The sequence below is a fragment of the Papio anubis genome, chromosome 20, assembly GCF_008728515.1.
Source record: "Papio anubis isolate 15944 chromosome 20, Panubis1.0, whole genome shotgun sequence".
NCBI classification, from domain to species: domain Eukaryota; kingdom Metazoa; phylum Chordata; class Mammalia; order Primates; family Cercopithecidae; genus Papio; species Papio anubis.
The window spans coordinates 21,689,304-21,708,925 of NC_044995.1; the positions used below are offsets into that span (position 1 = coordinate 21,689,304).

General features: G+C 42.6%; 1 protein-coding gene across 9 annotated transcripts in view; it reads right to left on the minus strand.

Moving 5' to 3' along the window:
- Nucleotides 1-300: 300 nt before the first annotated feature.
- The window catches only part of ZNF181 (zinc finger protein 181), a 35,293-nt gene continuing 15,971 nt past the window's right edge, over nt 301-19,622 (minus strand). For 2 of the 9 annotated variants that reach the window (XM_017954969.2, XM_021933787.2), the window contains exons 2-5: nt 8,053-8,130; nt 3,858-3,978; nt 3,515-3,613; nt 301-2,532 (exon numbers count right to left, since the gene is read on the minus strand). In XM_017954969.2, coding sequence (XP_017810458.2) covers nt 1,067-2,532; nt 3,515-3,613; nt 3,858-3,978; nt 8,053-8,061 — 1,695 coding nt within the window. In that variant the 5' untranslated portion in view covers nt 8,062-8,130 and the 3' untranslated portion in view covers nt 301-1,066. The other 7 variants (XM_017954968.3, XM_017954965.3, XM_017954964.3 and 4 more) reach the window with 7 other exon arrangements.

Genomic DNA, 19,622 nt, shown 5'->3' on the forward strand with positions numbered 1-19,622 from the left:
GCAATCTGTGCTTTAATAAACCCTCCTAGTGATTTTGACACATTAATAAGCTCAGAACTACTGAATTCCTGTATTCCATCACTGTGTAATACACATGAGTGATGCTCAGTAAATTTTCTTGAAATGTATTTAATTAAGCCTACTGGAAATTGACTCTGAATAATCCTCATCAAAATGCTGATATTCTTAGTACAAAGAGCAGGTGATTTTTCTCTAGGTTTGCTAGTCTCCAACTAAAGGCTATGCTAAGGCTAATCTTAAGTGAATTTTTTTTTACAAGAAATAGTCACAGTAAAAGAGTTTGTGGTATATAAAATGATTTTATTAGATGCCAAAACTTTTATTAACATCACTTTCTTTTGCAGCTTTAATTTTCAACATTATAACACTGGCTCCTCTGGGTGACTAAATATCTTCACATGTCCACTAGCTAAAAAGAATTTCTAAGTATAACTCAACTGAAACTGCAAGCTACTGCTCTAAGAAATGCATATTATAATGTTTATTTGCTCTCCTGTAGAATCCAGTTTACAAATAGCATGACTGCAAAGATTTACACATAATTCCTAAATCCTTCAGGTTGTTCTACCATTAATCTTCTGATGTGTAGCAAGATAAAACACTCTTAGTGAACACTTTGCTACATCTCTTAAATGAGATTTCTCTCCATTTTGAGTTCTCTGCTGTAGAATAAGGGATACACTTGGAACTGAAGACTTCCCTCAATTTCTAAATTTTCTACATTCATACAGCTTCTCTCCTGTAGGAGTTTGTAAAAGATTCCTATTGCCTAGTCTTTCCCACATTTGCTACATGTACAGGGTTTTTTTCCTAGTGTGAGTACACTTATGTCAATTAAGGGATTAATACTGACAAAGATTTTCCCACATGTATGGTCTTCATATGATTTCCCTACAGTATAACGTCTGATAAACAAACAGGCCTACATCTTTGCTAAAAAGTCTTCCTACAGTCACCACATTCATACGACTTTCCCCAGTATAAATTTTTCTAATGTTAAATAAGGGAGAATCTAGGAATGAAAATTACCATGATAAACACTGCTTCATATGGTTTCTCTTCTGTAAGGTTTCTCACATGTATAGTGATTCATATGGTCTAAAGGCTTTTCCACACTTACCACATTATTGGGTTTCCCTCCATTATGTACTCTTTGATGGGCAGTAAGATTTGAGCCTTTGCTAAAAGCTTTCCCACACTCATTACATTTATATGGCTTTTCTCCAGTATGAATTCTCTGATGTACAGTAAGGTTTGAACTACAGCTGAAGGTTTTCCCACATTTAATACATTCATAGGGTTTCTCTCCAGTATGAATTCTGTGATGTTGAAGCAGGGATGACCTATGACTGAAGGCTTTCCCACATATACTGCATTCATAGGGTTTCAATCTAATGTGATTTCTCAAATGCATATTCAGTGATTCAAGCTGGTTGAAGGATTTCCTGCATTTCTGACATTCAAAGGGTTTTTCTTCAGTATGAATACTCTGATGCTGAACAAGAAATGAGAGGCTACTAAAGACTTTGAGACATTTGTTGCATTCATATTGTTTCTCCATAGTGTGAATTCTTTGATGTCGAGTAAGGTGTGAGCTACAGCAAAAAGCTTTCCCACATTCTCTACATTCATAAGGCTTCTCTCCAGTATGGATTTTCTGATGGTGAATGAGAGATGACCTATGAATGAAGGCCTTTCCACATATACGACACTCATAGAGTTTTTCTTGCGTATGAATTCTTAGATGTTCAATAAGATGGGACACACGACTAAAAGACTTTCCACAGTTCATACATTCGTATGGTTTCTCTCCAGTGTGAGTGCTCTGATGGTTAGTAAGTGATGACACATGGCTAAAGGCCTTCCCACATTCAACACATTTGTAAGGTTTCTCTCCACTATGGCTTATCAGATGTCGTGTAAGGGATGAGCCATGGCTAAAAGTCTTCCCACATTCACGACATTCATAGGGCTTCTCTCCTGTGTGAATTCTCCAATGGCGATTGAGGATTGACTGTTTGCCAAAGGCTTTCCCACATTCACTGCATATATAGATTTTCTCTCTATTACAAGTTTGGTGAAGGGTAAGAGATTTGCTCTGGTGGAAGGCTGCCCCACTTATACTAGAATTCAAAAGTTTCTTTCCACCACTGATTTTCTCATTTTTTACAACTGACTTTTTTGGTAAGTTCTTCTTTAATATAGCATATTTGTGTGAATTCCCTTCAGCAGAAATTTTTTGTGTTTCAAAAAGAGTAGACTTTGAATGAAAGGTGTAAATACTGTCTGGAGTGGAGCTTTCTCTAAAGGTGAGAGTTGCTGGTCTGAAATGCTCTACCTGACTTCCATGCTTCCCTTCCAACTTCTCTATATATTCCAAATTCTTCTTAGAATTTGAAAATTCATAACTTTGTTTTACAACTTTTTCTATTATTACTGTTTGGGGTGAATCTTCATCATAAATATCCTTCTTTGTTGGTAATTCCTTGCTTTCCCATCTTGATTCCCAATCTGAAATACATCAAGAAAGTAAAGCACTGCTTTTTTTTTTTTTTTTTTTTACTTCTTGAAAAGTAACTTCTATAGTGGAATTAGGAGAACTGGATTAGAAATGAAGCCCCCACAAAACACATAGCTCTGACAACTCAAATATTTCAATGATTTCTGAACAATGCTCAAATGGAGCAGAGAATACAAAGTTCACAGAAGTAGGAACAGAGTGTGATAACAGAAATGGGAAAAATATATGTAATGGATGAAATAGTATGGAAAAAAAGGAAATTATCAAAATAAAACGTGGAAGGCATTCTGGATTCCAAGCCATCATTTTGTGCCTATATTCATGTGTGAAAGACTGCATTTTGTCTCATAGCCTTTTTCTCCAACATTCAATTAATCTCAATTTGCTGCCAGATTAACACACTTAAAATACAGAATTGATATTTCTACTTTAAACAGTTTCAGTAAAAACAAAATAATCTAAATGCTCTTTATATCTGACAAAGATTTAGGCTTTCCGAGGTTATGAAGAAACTGTGTGAATCATGTCATTTACCGGACATTAGAAAATATTATCCCTAGAAACATCTTTATATATGTTCGTTTTTTCCTCTAATATGTTCATATTTCATCTATAAGGCTCAGCTTTAGAAAAGTGATTTCTCATCTAATTGACAGCTTTTCTTAGTCTAACACTATCAGTAGGTTTTTCTTTAAGTAGATTTAAGAAAGAATAATTTGCCTTACTTTGTCATGAACAGAGTAACAATTGAATTATTATGATGGCAAAAACCTCTAACCCTGATTAGATGACATGAGTAACACAGATAATAATTTGGGATAGAGGAACAATTGTTTTGAAAATCTAAGCTAAATATCCCTCAATTTTTCATTTCTATCTGAGATCTTTGAAGACAGTATCCCTAAAATGCTTCCACACTCTCTATAAACATCTTTAACAAAATCTTCCTTAGTCTCGTTCACCATGACTCACCTGGAATCATACCTTTTGACAGTTTTTTCTCCACCATCCAGGGCTCTTTTCCATCCTCCAATAACATGATCACATATGGCTTAGTTACGGAAAGACCTGCTTAGAGGAAGAATATAGAATTGTTTAAGCTGTGATCCTCTATTATGAGAGGCATCACATGAGGGACCACAGGAAGGGATGAAGGGTGTTCACTGAAATGGAAAGATAAGCTTCAGGGGCACAACAGAGCCGCACATTTCTTTGGGAACATGCTACAGAAATTCAGCCATTTACTTAGGAGGATCTCCAGCAATTCAGAGTGGCAAAAGAGCCCCTAATGGAGTGGAAGGGGTGATATCCTTACCTACAGAGACCAGGTTCTCATAATTCTGGACCATCACATCCTTGTATAAGTCCCTCTGAGCAGAATCGAGCCATCCCCACTCTTCATGAGAGAAGTCTATAGCCACATCACTAAATGTCACCTGAAATAGCAAATATATTTAGGCTCATGCATAGCCCAGGCCTCTTCTGTCACTGAAGAAAGGGTAAAATTAGCCTGGTTGTGGGAGAAATGGAATAAGATTCAGGAATTGTGGCAATGATTGGGAATGTGATCTCAGTTAAGTAATAATAGGACAGTATGTAGTTGGAATTACTATACCATAAGGGGGACAGGTATGTGATTAGAATTATTATACAATAAGGGTGAGAAACAAATATGAGAGCTTTGCTTCAGGAGAGTTAATTTTGCTAAAAGTTACAGAAATACACGAATTTTAAAAAATCAGTATTTGACATTTGACAGCACAGGGTCAAGTATTTAGTTATATCTTTTACAGCTTAAGTGCTAGGTAAGTAAATAAAAAAATGAGGCTAAAGTGATTGTCTCTCAAACGGGATACTCAGGATGATCCACTAAGGCTCACAAAAAATGGGCAGCCAGGTGTGGTGGCTCACACCTGTAATCCCAACTACTTAGGAGGCTGAGGCAGGACAATGGCTTGAACTCAAGAGACGGAGGTTGTGCCACTGCACTCCAGCCTGGGTAACAGAGCAAGACTCTGTCTCAAAAATAAAAAAAAATCTTTATATTAAAGACTGATAGACATACACTGTTATGGTTTGATTGTGACCCCCAAAAAGCATGTATTGAACTTAATCGCCATTGTAACAGTTTTGAGAGGTAAGACCTTAGGAGATGATTATGCCTTGAGGGCTTCGCCCTCATGAATGGATTAATGTCATCATCATTAGGACTGGCTTATTTAATAAATGCATTTGAGCCCCTTTTTGGTTCTCTCTCTTCTCTTCACCCTTCCACCATAAAAGGACACAGCAAGAAGGCCCCTGCCAGATGCCTGCCCCTTGATCTTGGACTTCCCAGGCTACAAAACCATGAGAGGTCAATTTCTATTGTTCATAAATTGCTCAGTCTGTGGTATTCTGTTACAGCAGCACCAATGGACTAAAACATACATATAACTGATTCATAAACAAAAAAGAAAAATATATTTATGGTGTATACTTAAACTTTGTACTGACAGACATTTAATAATTAAAATATGAGACCCCTGAGTGAAAAGACTGAAGGATGGTTTCATATCATAGATCAGGTGTCTCTAACCCCCTGGGCCACAGACTGGTACCGGTCTGTGGCCTGTTAGGAATTGGGCCATAAAGCAGGAGATGATTGGGAGGCAAATGACTATTATCACCTGAGCTCCACCTCCTGTCAGATCAGCTATGGCATTAGACTCTCATAGGAGCACAATCGCTACTGTGAATTGCGCGTGCAAGGGATCAATTCACACCCCTTATGTGAACTGAACTAATGCCTGATGATCTGAGGTGGAACAGTTTTATCCTCAGAACACCACCTCCCACTTCTGTGGGAAAACTGTCTTCCACAAAACTGATCTCTGGTGCCAAAAAGGTTGGGGACCACTGTCTTAGATAGTCCTTAAATAGGACCTGAAAGGAAAGGGAAAAAAATAAAAGGGTACATTTCAAAGAAAATACTCTAAGGAAATGCTCACAGATGTGCTTAGAAATTCCTTTCAATAGTACTCATTTCACAATATTACTTAAAATAGTAAAACTTTCGAAGCTTCAATATTCAATAGTAGTTTATTGGCTAGTTAAATTATATTATGTACAAAAAATATATCCATTTAATACAGCATTATTACTGTCTTTGATTTGTGAAACAAATTGCTTGCCTGTGGTAATTTTTTAGGTCTGACAGTTAATTCAGTATTGTATTACATTATTTGGATATTTTGCATGCATATTCACCAGTGATGCTGGTCTTTGGTTTTAAAGGCAGAATTTACTTTTCCCAGGTGTTGGGAAAATAATTAAAATTCAAATCTCCTGCCAATGGCAGAAAATCCTCTCCACAAATGTAGAAAAAAAAGAACACAGTTTTATTACTTAATAAGCATTAAATCAATTGTGATGTACTTCACAGACAATCCACTAATGAGATTAAAAGGACAGGAAGAAATCTCATCTTTTTTATAGCCAAGCAGATACAATCCAATACATACATTTTCCAAATAATCAAGTAAGACCTTCAATTTGCTACACATAATTTATCCTAAATTCATCTGTTAATTGTAGTTGCCACTGTGTTAGTTAATTCCCTTTATCCCAAATCAAAAAAACATTTATCATAGCTTTATGATGAACAGGTTATTACAAGTTAGAGCCAGGGATTACAAGTTCTTCCCCTTCAGTTGCCTGGGCAGCCTGGGGTGTTCACTCATCTCTGTCCCCAAAAGAACATAGGATATCTGTCCTAGCACTTATTTTAACTTCTTATGCTTTCTTACTTTTCTACCAGTGCTGCAATCCTCAATACAGTAGCCACTAGGCAGTTTGGCTACATACATTTAAATTAATTAAAATGTAAAAATAAAATAAATAAAATTTAAAATTCAGTTCCTCAGTTGCTTAAGCCACAGTTCAAGGACTCAATAGTCATACAGGGCTGGTGGCTACCGTACTGACCAGCACATGTGCAGAACACTTCCACCACTGCAGAAAGTTCTCTTAGACAATACTGTATTAGAACATGAAGTCCTGTGTGTCGGTGTACACCGAAATTCATCTGCAACTTTTCCTAACAGGTACTTCACAAGTGTTTAGAAGATGAACCAATTAATAATTTTGGCATGAGTTCACTTTAGCTGTTACTTTTTTCTTGCTGTCGCCAGGCTGGAGTGCAGTGACATAAACATAGTTCATGAATCCTCATACCACAGGGTTCAAGAAATTTTCTCAACTCATCGGCCTCTCGAATAGCTGGAAAAAGAGGCATGTACCACCACACCAGTTTTTCAATTCTAATTATCTAATTTCTCCAAGAAAACAGACTTCACCCAACATGTACATCTGCTACTCATGTTCTCTCCTGTGCAAGCTTCACGTTCCATACCATGATTCTGCCCCATCAGTTCTTCATTACTCATCTTATTCACTCAACAATTACTTACTAAGCATCTATTTGGTGCCAGGTACCACTCTGGGTACTGAAGCTATAACAAACAACAAAAAAGAAAAAACATTTCTCCCACCAGGAAGAGGCAAACAATGAGCATGTGCGTATACTGAATATACAGTACATCAGCTAGTGAGTGACACGTGCCGTGGAAAACAACAAAGCAGTGATGGAGGAGTGGAAGTGCTAGGCGAGAGAAGATGACCGCAATTGCAAATAGGCGTTCAGGGACGCTTTTCTGAGAAAGTAACCACGGAGCAAACACACGAAGAAGATAAGAATGCAAGCTTGTGCCTATGTCGGGGAAGAATATTCCACGTGGATGGCACAGCAACTGGTGACAGTGGCTGGAGCTCACAGGAATGAGGAAGCAGAGAAGGAAGGTGGGATCAGAGAGGTAATGGCCTAATTGTACAACCAGGTCATTGCAGAAGTAACTCAGAGCCACTGAAAACTTTTAGGTTGAGGAATGATAGGAATTGATATAACAGTAGGGTCACAATAACAGCTGTACTAAGAACAGACCGATGAGGGTTAAGGGCAGATGGAGGGAATCCAGCTAGGATTCCGCAATAGTCCAGGTGGCTTTATCGCTAGCACTACCGGCGTGGTAGTGGTGGTGGTAGTGATGGGGTAACTAAGGGTCAGATTCTGTATACAGCGTATAACTTAGATCCAACTAGAGGATCTGAGTAAGAGTTATAAGTCAAAGGGAGAATCAAGGATGTTGGCAGACATCTCTTCACTTGAGACTACATGGTACAGTTTTGACAATCATAAAGCAAATAACCTTACATTCCAAAGTTGCATTGTGAATTGTAGTTTTAAAACGTTGGCAAGACTAGAAAGTCTTCTAGCAGAAAACTGTAGAAAAGAGGACCACTGGGTGAGGAGGACAATACCTTGTGGGCTCCATCCTTCCTATATATATGGATGGAACCATAGATTCAATCCCTTAAATAGACTTAATTAGGTGGGAACAGGCAGGAGAAGCAAAGCAAACACACAGTCCTGATAAAGTGTTTCAGGAAGATTTGGGGACATATTGACTTACCTGAGACATTACTCTGCAATTTCCCAACAGCCAACAGAGTCCTTTTGCCAGGCTCTTATCTTAGAGATGGGCAGTGTCCTGAGGGCACAGAAGGGCAGGGAAAAGCAGTCATGAAAAATCAGGTTTATCTTGCGGCACCTGTGACACACCATAATGGAAAAGCACACTGGTAATCACTCTCCAGGGCGTCAATCTCTCCCTGGGAACTAACAGGTTGTTTCTCCGCAAGGGCTAACCGTTTACCAGGTGCCACCTGCGGGGAAAATCAATCATTCTGTACATAAAAGCCTCATAAAACAACGGTAACAACTATCAGCTCGTTCGATCTTCATTACTATGCATGGTCGGCATTCACATTATTCCAGATTTCTTTTTAAACAATGACAAAACTGAAATTCCAAGATACTGAACCCATTTGTTCAAGGTTACACAACTGCAAAGCGCCGGCTTCATGACGACATAACCCAAAGACAACTGTGGCTGGCGTCTGCTCACGCGCCCACTTCGCTCTCACAACAGCGCCAAGATGTCGGCGCCGTCATCACCCCGCGTTTACACAGGAGGACAAGAAGGCCAGGAAAAGCCAGGGCACCAGCCGGGGTCACACCGCGGGGCAGACCCAGGGCCTGAGCCCCGCCGCCGCCCCTGGGACTCACACTAGCCGGAGTCCTCAGCGGGGCCTCACCGTCCCCGCAGGCGCCCCGAGCCCGCACCTCTGCGGACCTGACGCCCCGCGTCGCTGGTGAGCGGGCAACGGCCGCCGACCTCCGGGAACGACACTGCCCAGAGTCGTCCCTGAGCCTAGAAGTCGCCGTCAGGCCTGAGGCTACCGCGGGACGGACCCAGTGCGCAGCCCACAGCCAATCGACATTTCCCAGAATCATCCGCGAACCGCCGGCACCGGAAGACCACGCTTCCCAGGAGTCTCTGCGGCCGCGCGGACCTGGCGCGCCGCGGGCAAACCGGTCTAGGTTTCCTAAGAAACTAAACCGCCTGGGACTATTGTCCCAGAACCGGCCAGTTAGGACCACGCGCGAAGTGTCCTGGGGCACACAGTCATCCTGTGGTGAAAGATACACCTCGGAACCAAGGGCTACCCTCTACTTTTGAGGACAATAGCGCCGGGACCAAGAAACTACACTTCCCAGAAAACCGTGCGGCCATGGCAAACTCTTTCTGGGTCAGCGTGCGCTCACACCAATATTTCTTTCCGGGGGCGTGGGGAGACCTTACTGGTACCGCGCGAGCTCTCGCCTTTGCTAGCAAAAGAGCTCCTCTCTTGCCAAACCCTGCTGCTACGCTGTCCAGCTTCTGTGGTATTTGAGGTTTTTTTGGAATGCACTTGCCGGAGACTACAGCTCACAGAACGCCCTGGGCTGGACTGTGCCAGCTGTAGTTCGCCAAGGACATTTCTTGGAAATGCATGTGGCCACGTATCTGTGACACAAATGGGCGTTCTCATGTGCGTTAAGCTCCGTGGAAGGACTTGGAAATACGGAACTTGAGTGAGCGCTGGGAGGACAGAGACCCTCATCCTGGGAGGAGTCACTCCTCCCGCAGCCATCAGAGCCTGGCCCCCCCCTCACCAGAGGCGCTTCTTAGACCCTGACCTTGCCCGGCCCACCCAAAGGGGCAATGGACCTCTTTGTATGCAAGCCAGAGCAGTCTACTGTTGGTGTATATTTGAATTTTTTACTTTCTTTTTAATATTTAAATTAAATTTTAATTTAATGCTGCCTCTGCCTCTGAGAGAGACAGGGAGAGAGAGGGGAGGCCTGGAGTGGGGGCCCTGCGGGACAGGGATAGGGGACCCTTCCTCACTTTGCACAATCTGGGAGCCCTCCCCAAGGGGAACATAAAGCTGCAGTGGAAGAGCACTGGCCTAGTGGGCTTCGTCCTGGGGACAAAGGCTGGGAGACTGCAGCTGAAAGGTGTGGGCTCCAGGAGGGCCGCAGAGGGCCCAGCAGCAGAGTCAGGGAGCAGAGGTCCGCCCTCCGTCCATCTTCCTTCCTTCTCTGGCCCACAGAGCACTCTGTGCCCCTCCCACGCCCACAGCAACAGGTGGAGCCGGCTTGCGGGGGCGGGGGTTCTTTAGAAGGAGTGGGGGTCCTCCTAGGGTAAAGAGGACCAGGAGGCTTCCTGGGGACCTCAGGCCCCTCTGGGCCTCCCAGGACTGGGCCTGTGGCTGTGATGTGCTTTGCCCTGGGAGTGACGTGCTCAGTGGTGGAGTTTGTGTAACTGTCACTCATTCACCTGCCCGTGCCCAGCCACTCCCATCGGCGCCCACCCAATACACATGTGGGTCCTCAACTGCCATCAGGGGAAGTTCCTGCCTATGTCACACACATCCGTCCCACCCACCACACTGCAGGTTACAGGACTGCCCCACATGCGCCACCATGCCCACCTGAAGTTACCTGGCACACAGGTATCCTCACCTGCACGACATGACCAGGTCGTGCACTTTCTATGCTAGGGCCAGGGCAGGCTTGCACCTTCAGCCTTAGGGACACTGGGGGTGGTGATAGCTGGAGGCCAGGGAAGTCACCAGGTTGGAGACATCATCTACCTCCAGGAGAGGGTTGATATCAGACATCTCCCATGCACCACTTTGAGCCATCTCAGCCTCACCTGGGACTCTGGCTGGCACCAGCAGTTCCATGAAGGTTTAGACCATCTCTAGGTTTAGGAAGGGCCTCCCTTGCCATCACCGTGGTCTGGGCTGCACGCCTTCTCAGCAAGGGCTCTGGGCAACAGATGCAGCCAGCCAGAGTGTGGGGGTGAGGGGCCTAGGCACAGGAGGGTTGCAAGGCCTTCACTACACCCACCATTTAAGAGGGAGGACAGTAATTGTTTGGGTTTGTCCTGTGAGGTGTGGCAGAGAGCAGGGCCCAGGGCACGTCCAGGGCCAGACAGGAATCCTGTGCTGCAGCCTCGGGGCCACGAGGGTACATGATGGGGCCAGTGTGGGGGCATCCCCTGTGCCAAACACCTGGGCAGTAGGTGCCCTGGGGTCAGTGGGTGGGTCAGAGCGTTTGCAGGATTTCTGGTTTCTGTTGGACTTGTGTGTCCTGGAGGATAGAGAGAAGAGAGAAGGGGGAGATGGCCCCTGCTGCTTCCTGGCCTCTAAGTGGGGGTGATGGGTGGTAGATGAGTGGCAGAGGAGTCAGCGGGAGCTTCAAGGCTGAGCCAGGGAAGCGGAGGCAGCAGGGATGCAGGCCTTGCCTGAGGTTGACTTGGGGCTGGGGCTTCTTAGAGGCCAGGGCCCTAGAGCTCCCAGACAGGGAGTCTGCAGGAACACAGCACATGACACAGCACAGCACAACTCAACACAACACAACCTGGCACAGCAGAACAGCGTGCTGTGCACTGGGTTGCAGCAGAACGGGGAGGGAAGTCTGTAGAGTCCCAGGAGTCATGGAGCAAACTGACCTGAGCCGTGTCCCTCAGCCAAGGCACAGGCACTTGGCCTTGAGCCACCTACTTCCTTGTGACAGCCCCATGCCCTGGTGTCCCTGGGGCTGAGACAGGGCTGGGGCTGGTGTCCAAGGTGAGGTCTGACTAATCCCTAACCTCTAACCCCGAGCTGTTTTGGGAACTTGAGCTTCTTCTAGGGGACCCAGTGGTGCTGATAGGATTTCCGGGCACCTCAGCCAGGCCCCCTGCCCACCTGGCCACATTGGCTCCCACTCAAATCTGACCTTGGGGCTTGTGTGGCCTCTGCTTACTGAGCCCTGTGGTTCTCTGCCAGGCACTGTTGACCCTGCGCGCAGGCTGGCACCTGGAGAATGGCCTGTCCCCAAAGCCTGCACTCCTCCCAGCTCACCCGCTTTGCTTTTCTCCCGCACTGGGAGGTGGGAACCAGGTTGACACTGGGGGAGGAGCACCCTCAACTCTGGCTTCACTTTAGAGTTCTGGGCAGGGCTTTGGGAGATGATACCCTCATTATTTATTCTTTGGAAGAATTTGTATAAGATTGGTTTCCTCCTTAAGTATTTGCTAGAATGTCCCAGAAAAAGTCATTTGCCTGGGATTTTCTTTGCAAAAGTTTTAAAAATTTTAATTTGGTTTCATAGACAATTAGAGGACTGCATGGCCACCAGCAACAGTTGCAGATTCTTATGGGCAATAAAACTCAGAGACACAATAGGCGTTCACTTGACTCTAAATTAACGTAGATTTATGAAAGGACAAAGAAAAAGCATGTTCAGCATTTTCAGTGTTATTGGTGGGGTGAGAGATGTCCAGCAGCAGTCTAACATTTCACACCACCATTCAGTAGCATCGCTATTTGGGAATTGAAGTTAATGTGCATGAGGTTCACCTTGAAATGTTCATGTAGCATTGTCTGATCCAGAACATCTTACAACGTTGGAGGACACCTCCATGTCCATGTTCGTTCAAGAAAGCCTTGCTTTCCTAACAGTCTTTTACATGATCCTAATCATGTCGTCATTCAGTGTCCATACACCATTCACTGCCCTCCCAGTTCAGGTGCAGTTCCCCAAGCAAAGCTTTCACAATAAACAATGCCTGAAATGCAGCATTTCTCATTGATCTAAGTCTACTCTGACTGAAGAAACAGTGCTGGAGGAAAATAAAAGCAACATCGTCTTCCTAGGATTGAATATAGGAGACAGCCTAGGCCTCCTGTTCACGGTTCACCCTTAAGGATTATTCAGGGTTTCTCTATTTTCTCATGTCAGTATTTGAATGTTTTTTTGGAATTTAAAAATCTCACCTAATTTAAAAAATAAACACAGGCCGGTCGCAGTGGCTAAAGCCTGTACTCCTAGCACTTTGGGAGGCCGAGACGGGTGGATCACAAGGTCAGGAGATCGAGACCATCCTGGCTAACATGGGGAAACCCCGTCTCTACTAAAAAATACAAAAAACTAGCCGGGCGAGGTGTCGGGCATCTGTAGTCCCAGCTACTCGGGAGGCTGAGGCAGGAGAATGGCGTGAACCTGGGAGGCGGAGCTTGCAGTGAGCTGAGATCCGGCCACTGCACTCCAGCCTGGGCGACAGAGCGAGACTCTGTCTCAAAAAAAAAAAAAAAAGAATTTTCAACCCAGAATTTCATATCCAGCCAAACTAAGTTTCATAAGTGAAGGAGAAATAAAATCCTTTACAGACAAGCAAATGCTGAGAGATTTTGTCACCACCAGGCCTGCCCTACAAGAGCTCCTGAAGGAAGCACTAAACATGGAAAGGAACAACCAGTACCAGCCACTGCAAAAACATGCCAAAATGTAAAGTCCATCAATGCTAGGAAGAAACTGCATCAACTAAGGAGCAAAATAACCAGCTAACATCATGACAGGATCAAGTTCACACATAATAATATTAACCTTAAATGTAAATGGGCTAAATGCTCCCATTAAAAGACACAGACTGGCAAATTGGATAAAGAGTCAAGACCCATCAGTGTGCTGTGTTCAGGAGACCCATCTCATGCACAGAGACACACAGATGCTCAAAATAAAGGGATAGAGGAAGATCTGTTAGGCAAATGGAAAACAAAAAAAGCAGGGGTTGCAATCCTAGTCTCTGATAAAACACATTTTATCTGATAAAACCTAGTCTCTGATAAAACAAACAAAGATCAAAAGAGACAAAAAAGTACATTACCTAACGGTAAAGGGATCAATTCAACAAGAAGAGCTAACTATCCTAAATATATATGCACTCAATACAGGAGCACCCGGATTCATAAAGCAAGTCCTTAGAGACTTTCAAAGAGACTTAGACTCCCACACAATAATAATGGGAGACTTTAACACCGCACTGTCAATATTAGACAGATCAACGAGATAGAAGATTAACAAGGATATCCAGGACTTGAACTCAGCTCTGCACCAAGCAGACCTAATAGACATCTACAGAACTCTCCACCCCAAATCAACAGAATATACATTTTTCTCAGCACCACATCGCACTTATTCCAAAATTGACCCCATAGTTGGAAGTAAAGCACTCCTCAGCAAATGTAAAAGAACAAAAATTATAACAAACTGTCTCTCAGACCACAGTGCAATCAAACTAGAACTAAGGATTAAGAAACTCACTCAAAACCGCTCAACTACATGGAAACTGAACAACCTGCTCCTGAATGACTACTGGGTATATAACAAAATGAAGACAGAAATAAAGATGTTCTTTGAAACCAATGAGAACAAAGACACAGCATACCAGAATCTCTGGGACACATTTAAAGCAGTGTGTAAAGGGAAATTTATAGCACTAAATGCCCACAAGAGAATGCAGGAAAGATCTAAATATGACACCCTAGCATTGCAATTAAAAGAACTAGAGAAGCCAAGAGAAAACACATTCAAAAACTTACAGAAGGCAAGAAATAACTAAGATCAGAGCAGAACTGAAGGAGATATAGACACAAAAACCCTTCAAAAAAATCAATGAATCCAGGAGCAAGTTTTTTGAAAAGATCAACAAAATTGATAGACTGCTAGCAAGACTAATAAAGAAGAAAAGAGAGAAGAATCAGATAAACGCAATAAAAAATGATAAAGGGGATATCACCAGCAATCCCACAGAGATACAAACTACCATCAGAGAATACTACAAACACCTCTATGCAAACAAACTAGAAAATCTAGAAGTAATGGATAAATTCTTGGACACATACACCCTCCCAAGACTAAATCAGTAAGAAGCTGAATTCCTGAATAGACCAATAACAGGCTCTGAAATTGAGGCAATAATTAATAGCCTACCAACCAAAAAAAGTCCAGAACCAGATGGATTCGCAGCCAAATTCTACCAGAGATACAAAGAGGAGCTGGTACCATTCCTTCTGAAATTATTCCAATCAATAGAAAAAGAGGGAATCCTCCCTAACTCATTTTATGAGGCCAGCATCATCCTGATACCAAAACCTGGCAGAGACACAACAAAAAGAGAATTTGAGACCACTATCCCTGATGAACATTGATGCAAAAATCCTCAATAAAATACTGGCACCTGAATCCAGCAGCACATCAAAAAGCTTATCCACCATGATCAAGTTGGCTTCATCCCTGGGATGCAAGGCTGGTTCAACATACACAAATCAATAAACGTGATCCATTGTATAAACAGAACCAAAGACAAATACCACATGATTATCTTGATAGATGCAGAAAAGGCCTTCAACAAAATTCAACAGCCCTTTATGCTAAAAACTCTCAATAAATTAGGTATTTATGGGATGTATCTCAAAATAATAAGAGCTATTTATGACAAACCCACAGCCAATATCATACTGAATGGGCAAAAACTGGAAGCATTCCCTTTGAAAACTGGCACAAGACAGGGATGCCCTCTCCCACCACTCCTATTCAACATAGTATTGGAAGTTCTGGCCAGGGCAATCAGGCAGGAGAAAGAAATAAAGGGTATTCAATTAGGAAAAGAAGAAGTCAAATTGTCTCTGTTTGCAGATGACATGATTGTATATTTAGAAAACCCCATCGTCTCAGCCCGAAATCTCCTTAAGCTGATAAGCAACTTCAGCAAAGTCTCAGGATACAAAATCAATGTGCAAAATCACAAGCATTCCCATACACCAATAACAGAGAAAGAGAGAGCCCAATCATGAGTGAACTCCCATTCACAATTGCTTCAAAGAGAATAAAATACCTAGGAATGCAACTTACAAGGGAATTACAAACCACTGCTCAAGGAAATAAAAGAGGAAACAAACAAATGGAAGAACATTCCCTGCTCATGGATAGGAAGTATCAATATCGTGAAAATGGCCATGCTGCCCAAGGTAATTTATAGATTCAATGTCATCCCCATCAAGCTACCAATGACTTTCTTCACAGAATTGGAAAAAACTACTTTAAAGTTCCTATGGAACCAAAAAAGATCCCTCATTGCCAAGACAATCCAAAGCCAAAACAACAAAGCTGGAGGCATCACTCTATCTGACTTCAAACTATGCTACAAGACTACAGTAACCAAAACAGTATGGTACTGGTACCAAATCAGAGATATAGACCAGTGAAAGAGAACAGAGCCCTCAAAAACAATACCACACATCTACAACCATCTGATCTTTGACAAACCTGACAAAAACAAGAAATGAGGAAAGGATTCCCTATTTAATAAATGATGCTGGGAAAACGGGCTAGCCATATGTAGAAAGCTGAAACTGAATCCCTTCCTTACACCTTATACAAAAATTAATTCAATATGGATTAAAGACTTAAATGTCAGACCTCAAACCGTAAAAAACCTAGAAGAAAACCTAGGTAATACTATTCAGGACATAGGCATGGGCAAGGACTTCATGTCTAAAACACCAAAAGCAATGGCAACAAAAACCAAAACTGATAAATGGGATCTAATTGAACTAAAGAGCTTCTGCACAGCAAAAGAAACTACCATCAGAGTGAACAGGTAACCTACAGAGTGGGAGAAAATTTTTGCAATCTACCCATCTGACAAAGGGCTAATATCCAGAATCTACAAAGAACTTAAACAAATTTACAAGAAAAAATAAAACAACACCATCAAAAAGTGGGCAAAGGATAAGAACAGACACTTCTCAAAAGAAGACATTTATGGAGGCAACAGACACATGAGAAAATGCTCATCATCACTGGCCATCAGACAAATGTGAATCAAAACCACAATGAGATACCATCTCACACCAGTGTAGAATGGCAATCGTTAGTCAAGAAACAACAGGTGCTGGAGAGGATGCAGAGAAATAGGAACATGTTTACACTGTTGGTGGGACTGTAAACTAGTTCAACCATTGTGGAAGACAGTGTGGCGATTCCTCAATGATCTAGAACTAGAAATACCATTTGACCCAGCCATCCCATTACTGGGTATATACCCAAAGGATTATAAATCATGCTACTACAAAGACAGATGCACACGTATGTTTATTGTGGCACTATTCACAATAGCAAAGACTTGGAACCAACCCAAATGTCCATAAATGATAGACTGGATTAAGAAAATGTGGCACATATACACCATGGAATACTATGCAGCCATAAAGAAGGATGAGTTAATGTCCTTTGTAGGGATATGGATGAAGCTGGAAACCATCATTCTGAGCAAACTATCCCAAGGACAGAACACCAAACACTGCACGTTCTCACTCATAGGTGGGAATTGAACAATGAGAACTCTTGGACACAGGATGGGGAACATCACACACTGGGGCCTGTCATGGGGCGGGGGAAGTGGGGAGGGATAGCATTAGAAGATATACCTAATGTAAATGATGAGTTAATGGGTGCAGCACACCAACATGGCACATGTATACATACATAACAAACCTGCATGTTGTGCACATGTACTCTAGAACTTAAAGTATAATAATTTAAAAAAAAAGAAAAAAATCACATAAGAGTCAATGGGAGGCTGGGTGCGGTGGCTCACACCTGTAATCCTAGCACTTTGGGAGGCCAAGGTGGGCAGCTCATGAGGTTAGGAGTTCAAGACCAGCCTGGCCAACACAGTGATACCCCGTCTCTACTAAAAATACAAAAATTTAGCAGGGCATGGTGGCAGGCACCTGTAATCCCAGCTACTCAGGAGGCTAAAGCAGGAGAATCATTTGAACTGGGGAGGGGGGTGGAGGCTGCAGTGAGCTGAGATCGCACCATTGCACTCCAGCCCAGGCAACAGTGCTAGACTCTGTCTCAAAAAAACAAACAAACAAACAAAAAAACAAAAAACCAGAGTAAATGGGGTATCCGTCACCTGAAGGATTTATTCTTTGTGTTACAAATAATTTGATTATACTTTTTCAGTTATTTTAAAATATACAATTAAACGATTATTAACTATAGTCACCCTGTTTTCCTATCAAATACTAAACCTTATTCATTCTTTATTAAATGTTCTTATGGAAAGAAATATTATTTTGCAGCTGTTGGATGAAATAGTCTATAAATATCTCCAAGCACCATTTGGTCAGAAGTGCAGCAATTGTGTCAAGAAAGTTTTCAATTTTTCCACATATATATAAATTTCACTGTTTTCTTGCCAGTTTTGATTTCTGGTTTCATTCCATTGTGGCCAGAAAAGACACTGAATATGATTCTGATCTTCTTAAATCTGTTAAGACTTGTTTTCAAATTAACGTGTGTTCTATCCTGGAGACTGTACTGTGTAATCTTGACGACAATGTCTTCTGCTGTTGGAAGGAAAGTTCTGTGTGTGTCTGATAGGTCCATTTGTTCTATGGTTTTGTTTAAGTCTGCTATAGGTTGTCAGTCTAGATGGTCTGTCTCTTATTAAATGTGACATGTGGAAGTCTCCTACCATTTACTATTGCCATTTTGTTAACATTTTTGTTTGTCTTGTAGTTCTTTTGTCCCTCTGTTTCCACTCCCTAGGTGTCCTTTCACTGTGACCTAGGGTGGAGAGGAAGACAGTGGGAGCGTCCCCCCCCAACAGTTTTCTCTCTTTGGTTCCTGTGTCCCAGCATTGTGTTAAAGGTGTTGCCCATGGTTGTAGGCATGGTCTTCCAAGTCATGGAACCGTGTGAACTAAGTGATGGGATTAACCACACTTTACCCACACAGCCTTAACTTATCAATCTGTGTGATCTGCCTGGCTTCCTGAAAAAAATGGATCTCTGGAGAGCCTTTGGTCAAGGCTTCTTTAACAGAGTCAATGTGCTAAATTACCTGCTATTTTGGCCTGTGCTAAAATATTTACCCTTAGCAAAACGGTTCTGTTTAACCTCTGTACTTAAAATCACTTTACTAATTAAGTACTGCTCTCATTGGAGACAGAAATGAACATAGGGACTTAACGGCAATTTTTCCTGCTGTTGGGACAGTATCGGCGCTAACATTTGGCTATGAAGGACATTTTCCTCCTAGTTGTTGAAGGTGGAGCTTTCCCATTCGCAGAAGGAGCTTAGAGCCTGATTGCTAGCGGTGCGAAAAGAGAGAATTGAGAAGATGCAGTGTTACTGTGAAACACCATCAATTTGCCTGATGAAGAGGATTTCTATTTCCACTAGGTGGCGCTGTTGGCTCAGAAATACCATGTGCTCACTGGAGGAAGGATAGAGAGACGCTTGTTAAGTTGCTGCATGTGGTGTTTGCTGATCTTTCCTAACAGAACTGTTTCCCTGAACTATAAAATTTCCTGCACGCTGTACATACAGAGGATAGGAGACATAGTGACTGTGGATAGAAAAGAAAGGAAAATTTTGTGACAGGATAGCTGAAGATCCATGATCAACACCTGGATAGGCTGTTGGAGGCTGAGTTCAGTCCTGAAGCCTTTGAATAATGCCAGGGTATGCCCTGGACAGAAATTCTCAGTTGCCCCAGGACTTCTCCCAGCCTCATGTGATGTGATGGCTAGGAACTCTGTGAAACAAAACAAAACAAAAAAACTGGTTTGAAGACAGCCTTGAGATTAAAGGACAGATTTCAGGTTCACTCCATACTCACCAGTCTAATGTTTCTGTCTTCCATTCTGATCCTGAGCCTACATGAGAACCGCAAAAGGAAACAGCTTGGTTGTCTGGGGTATATTCCCTTTTTTTTTTTTTTTTTTTGGAGACAGAGTCTTGCTCTGCC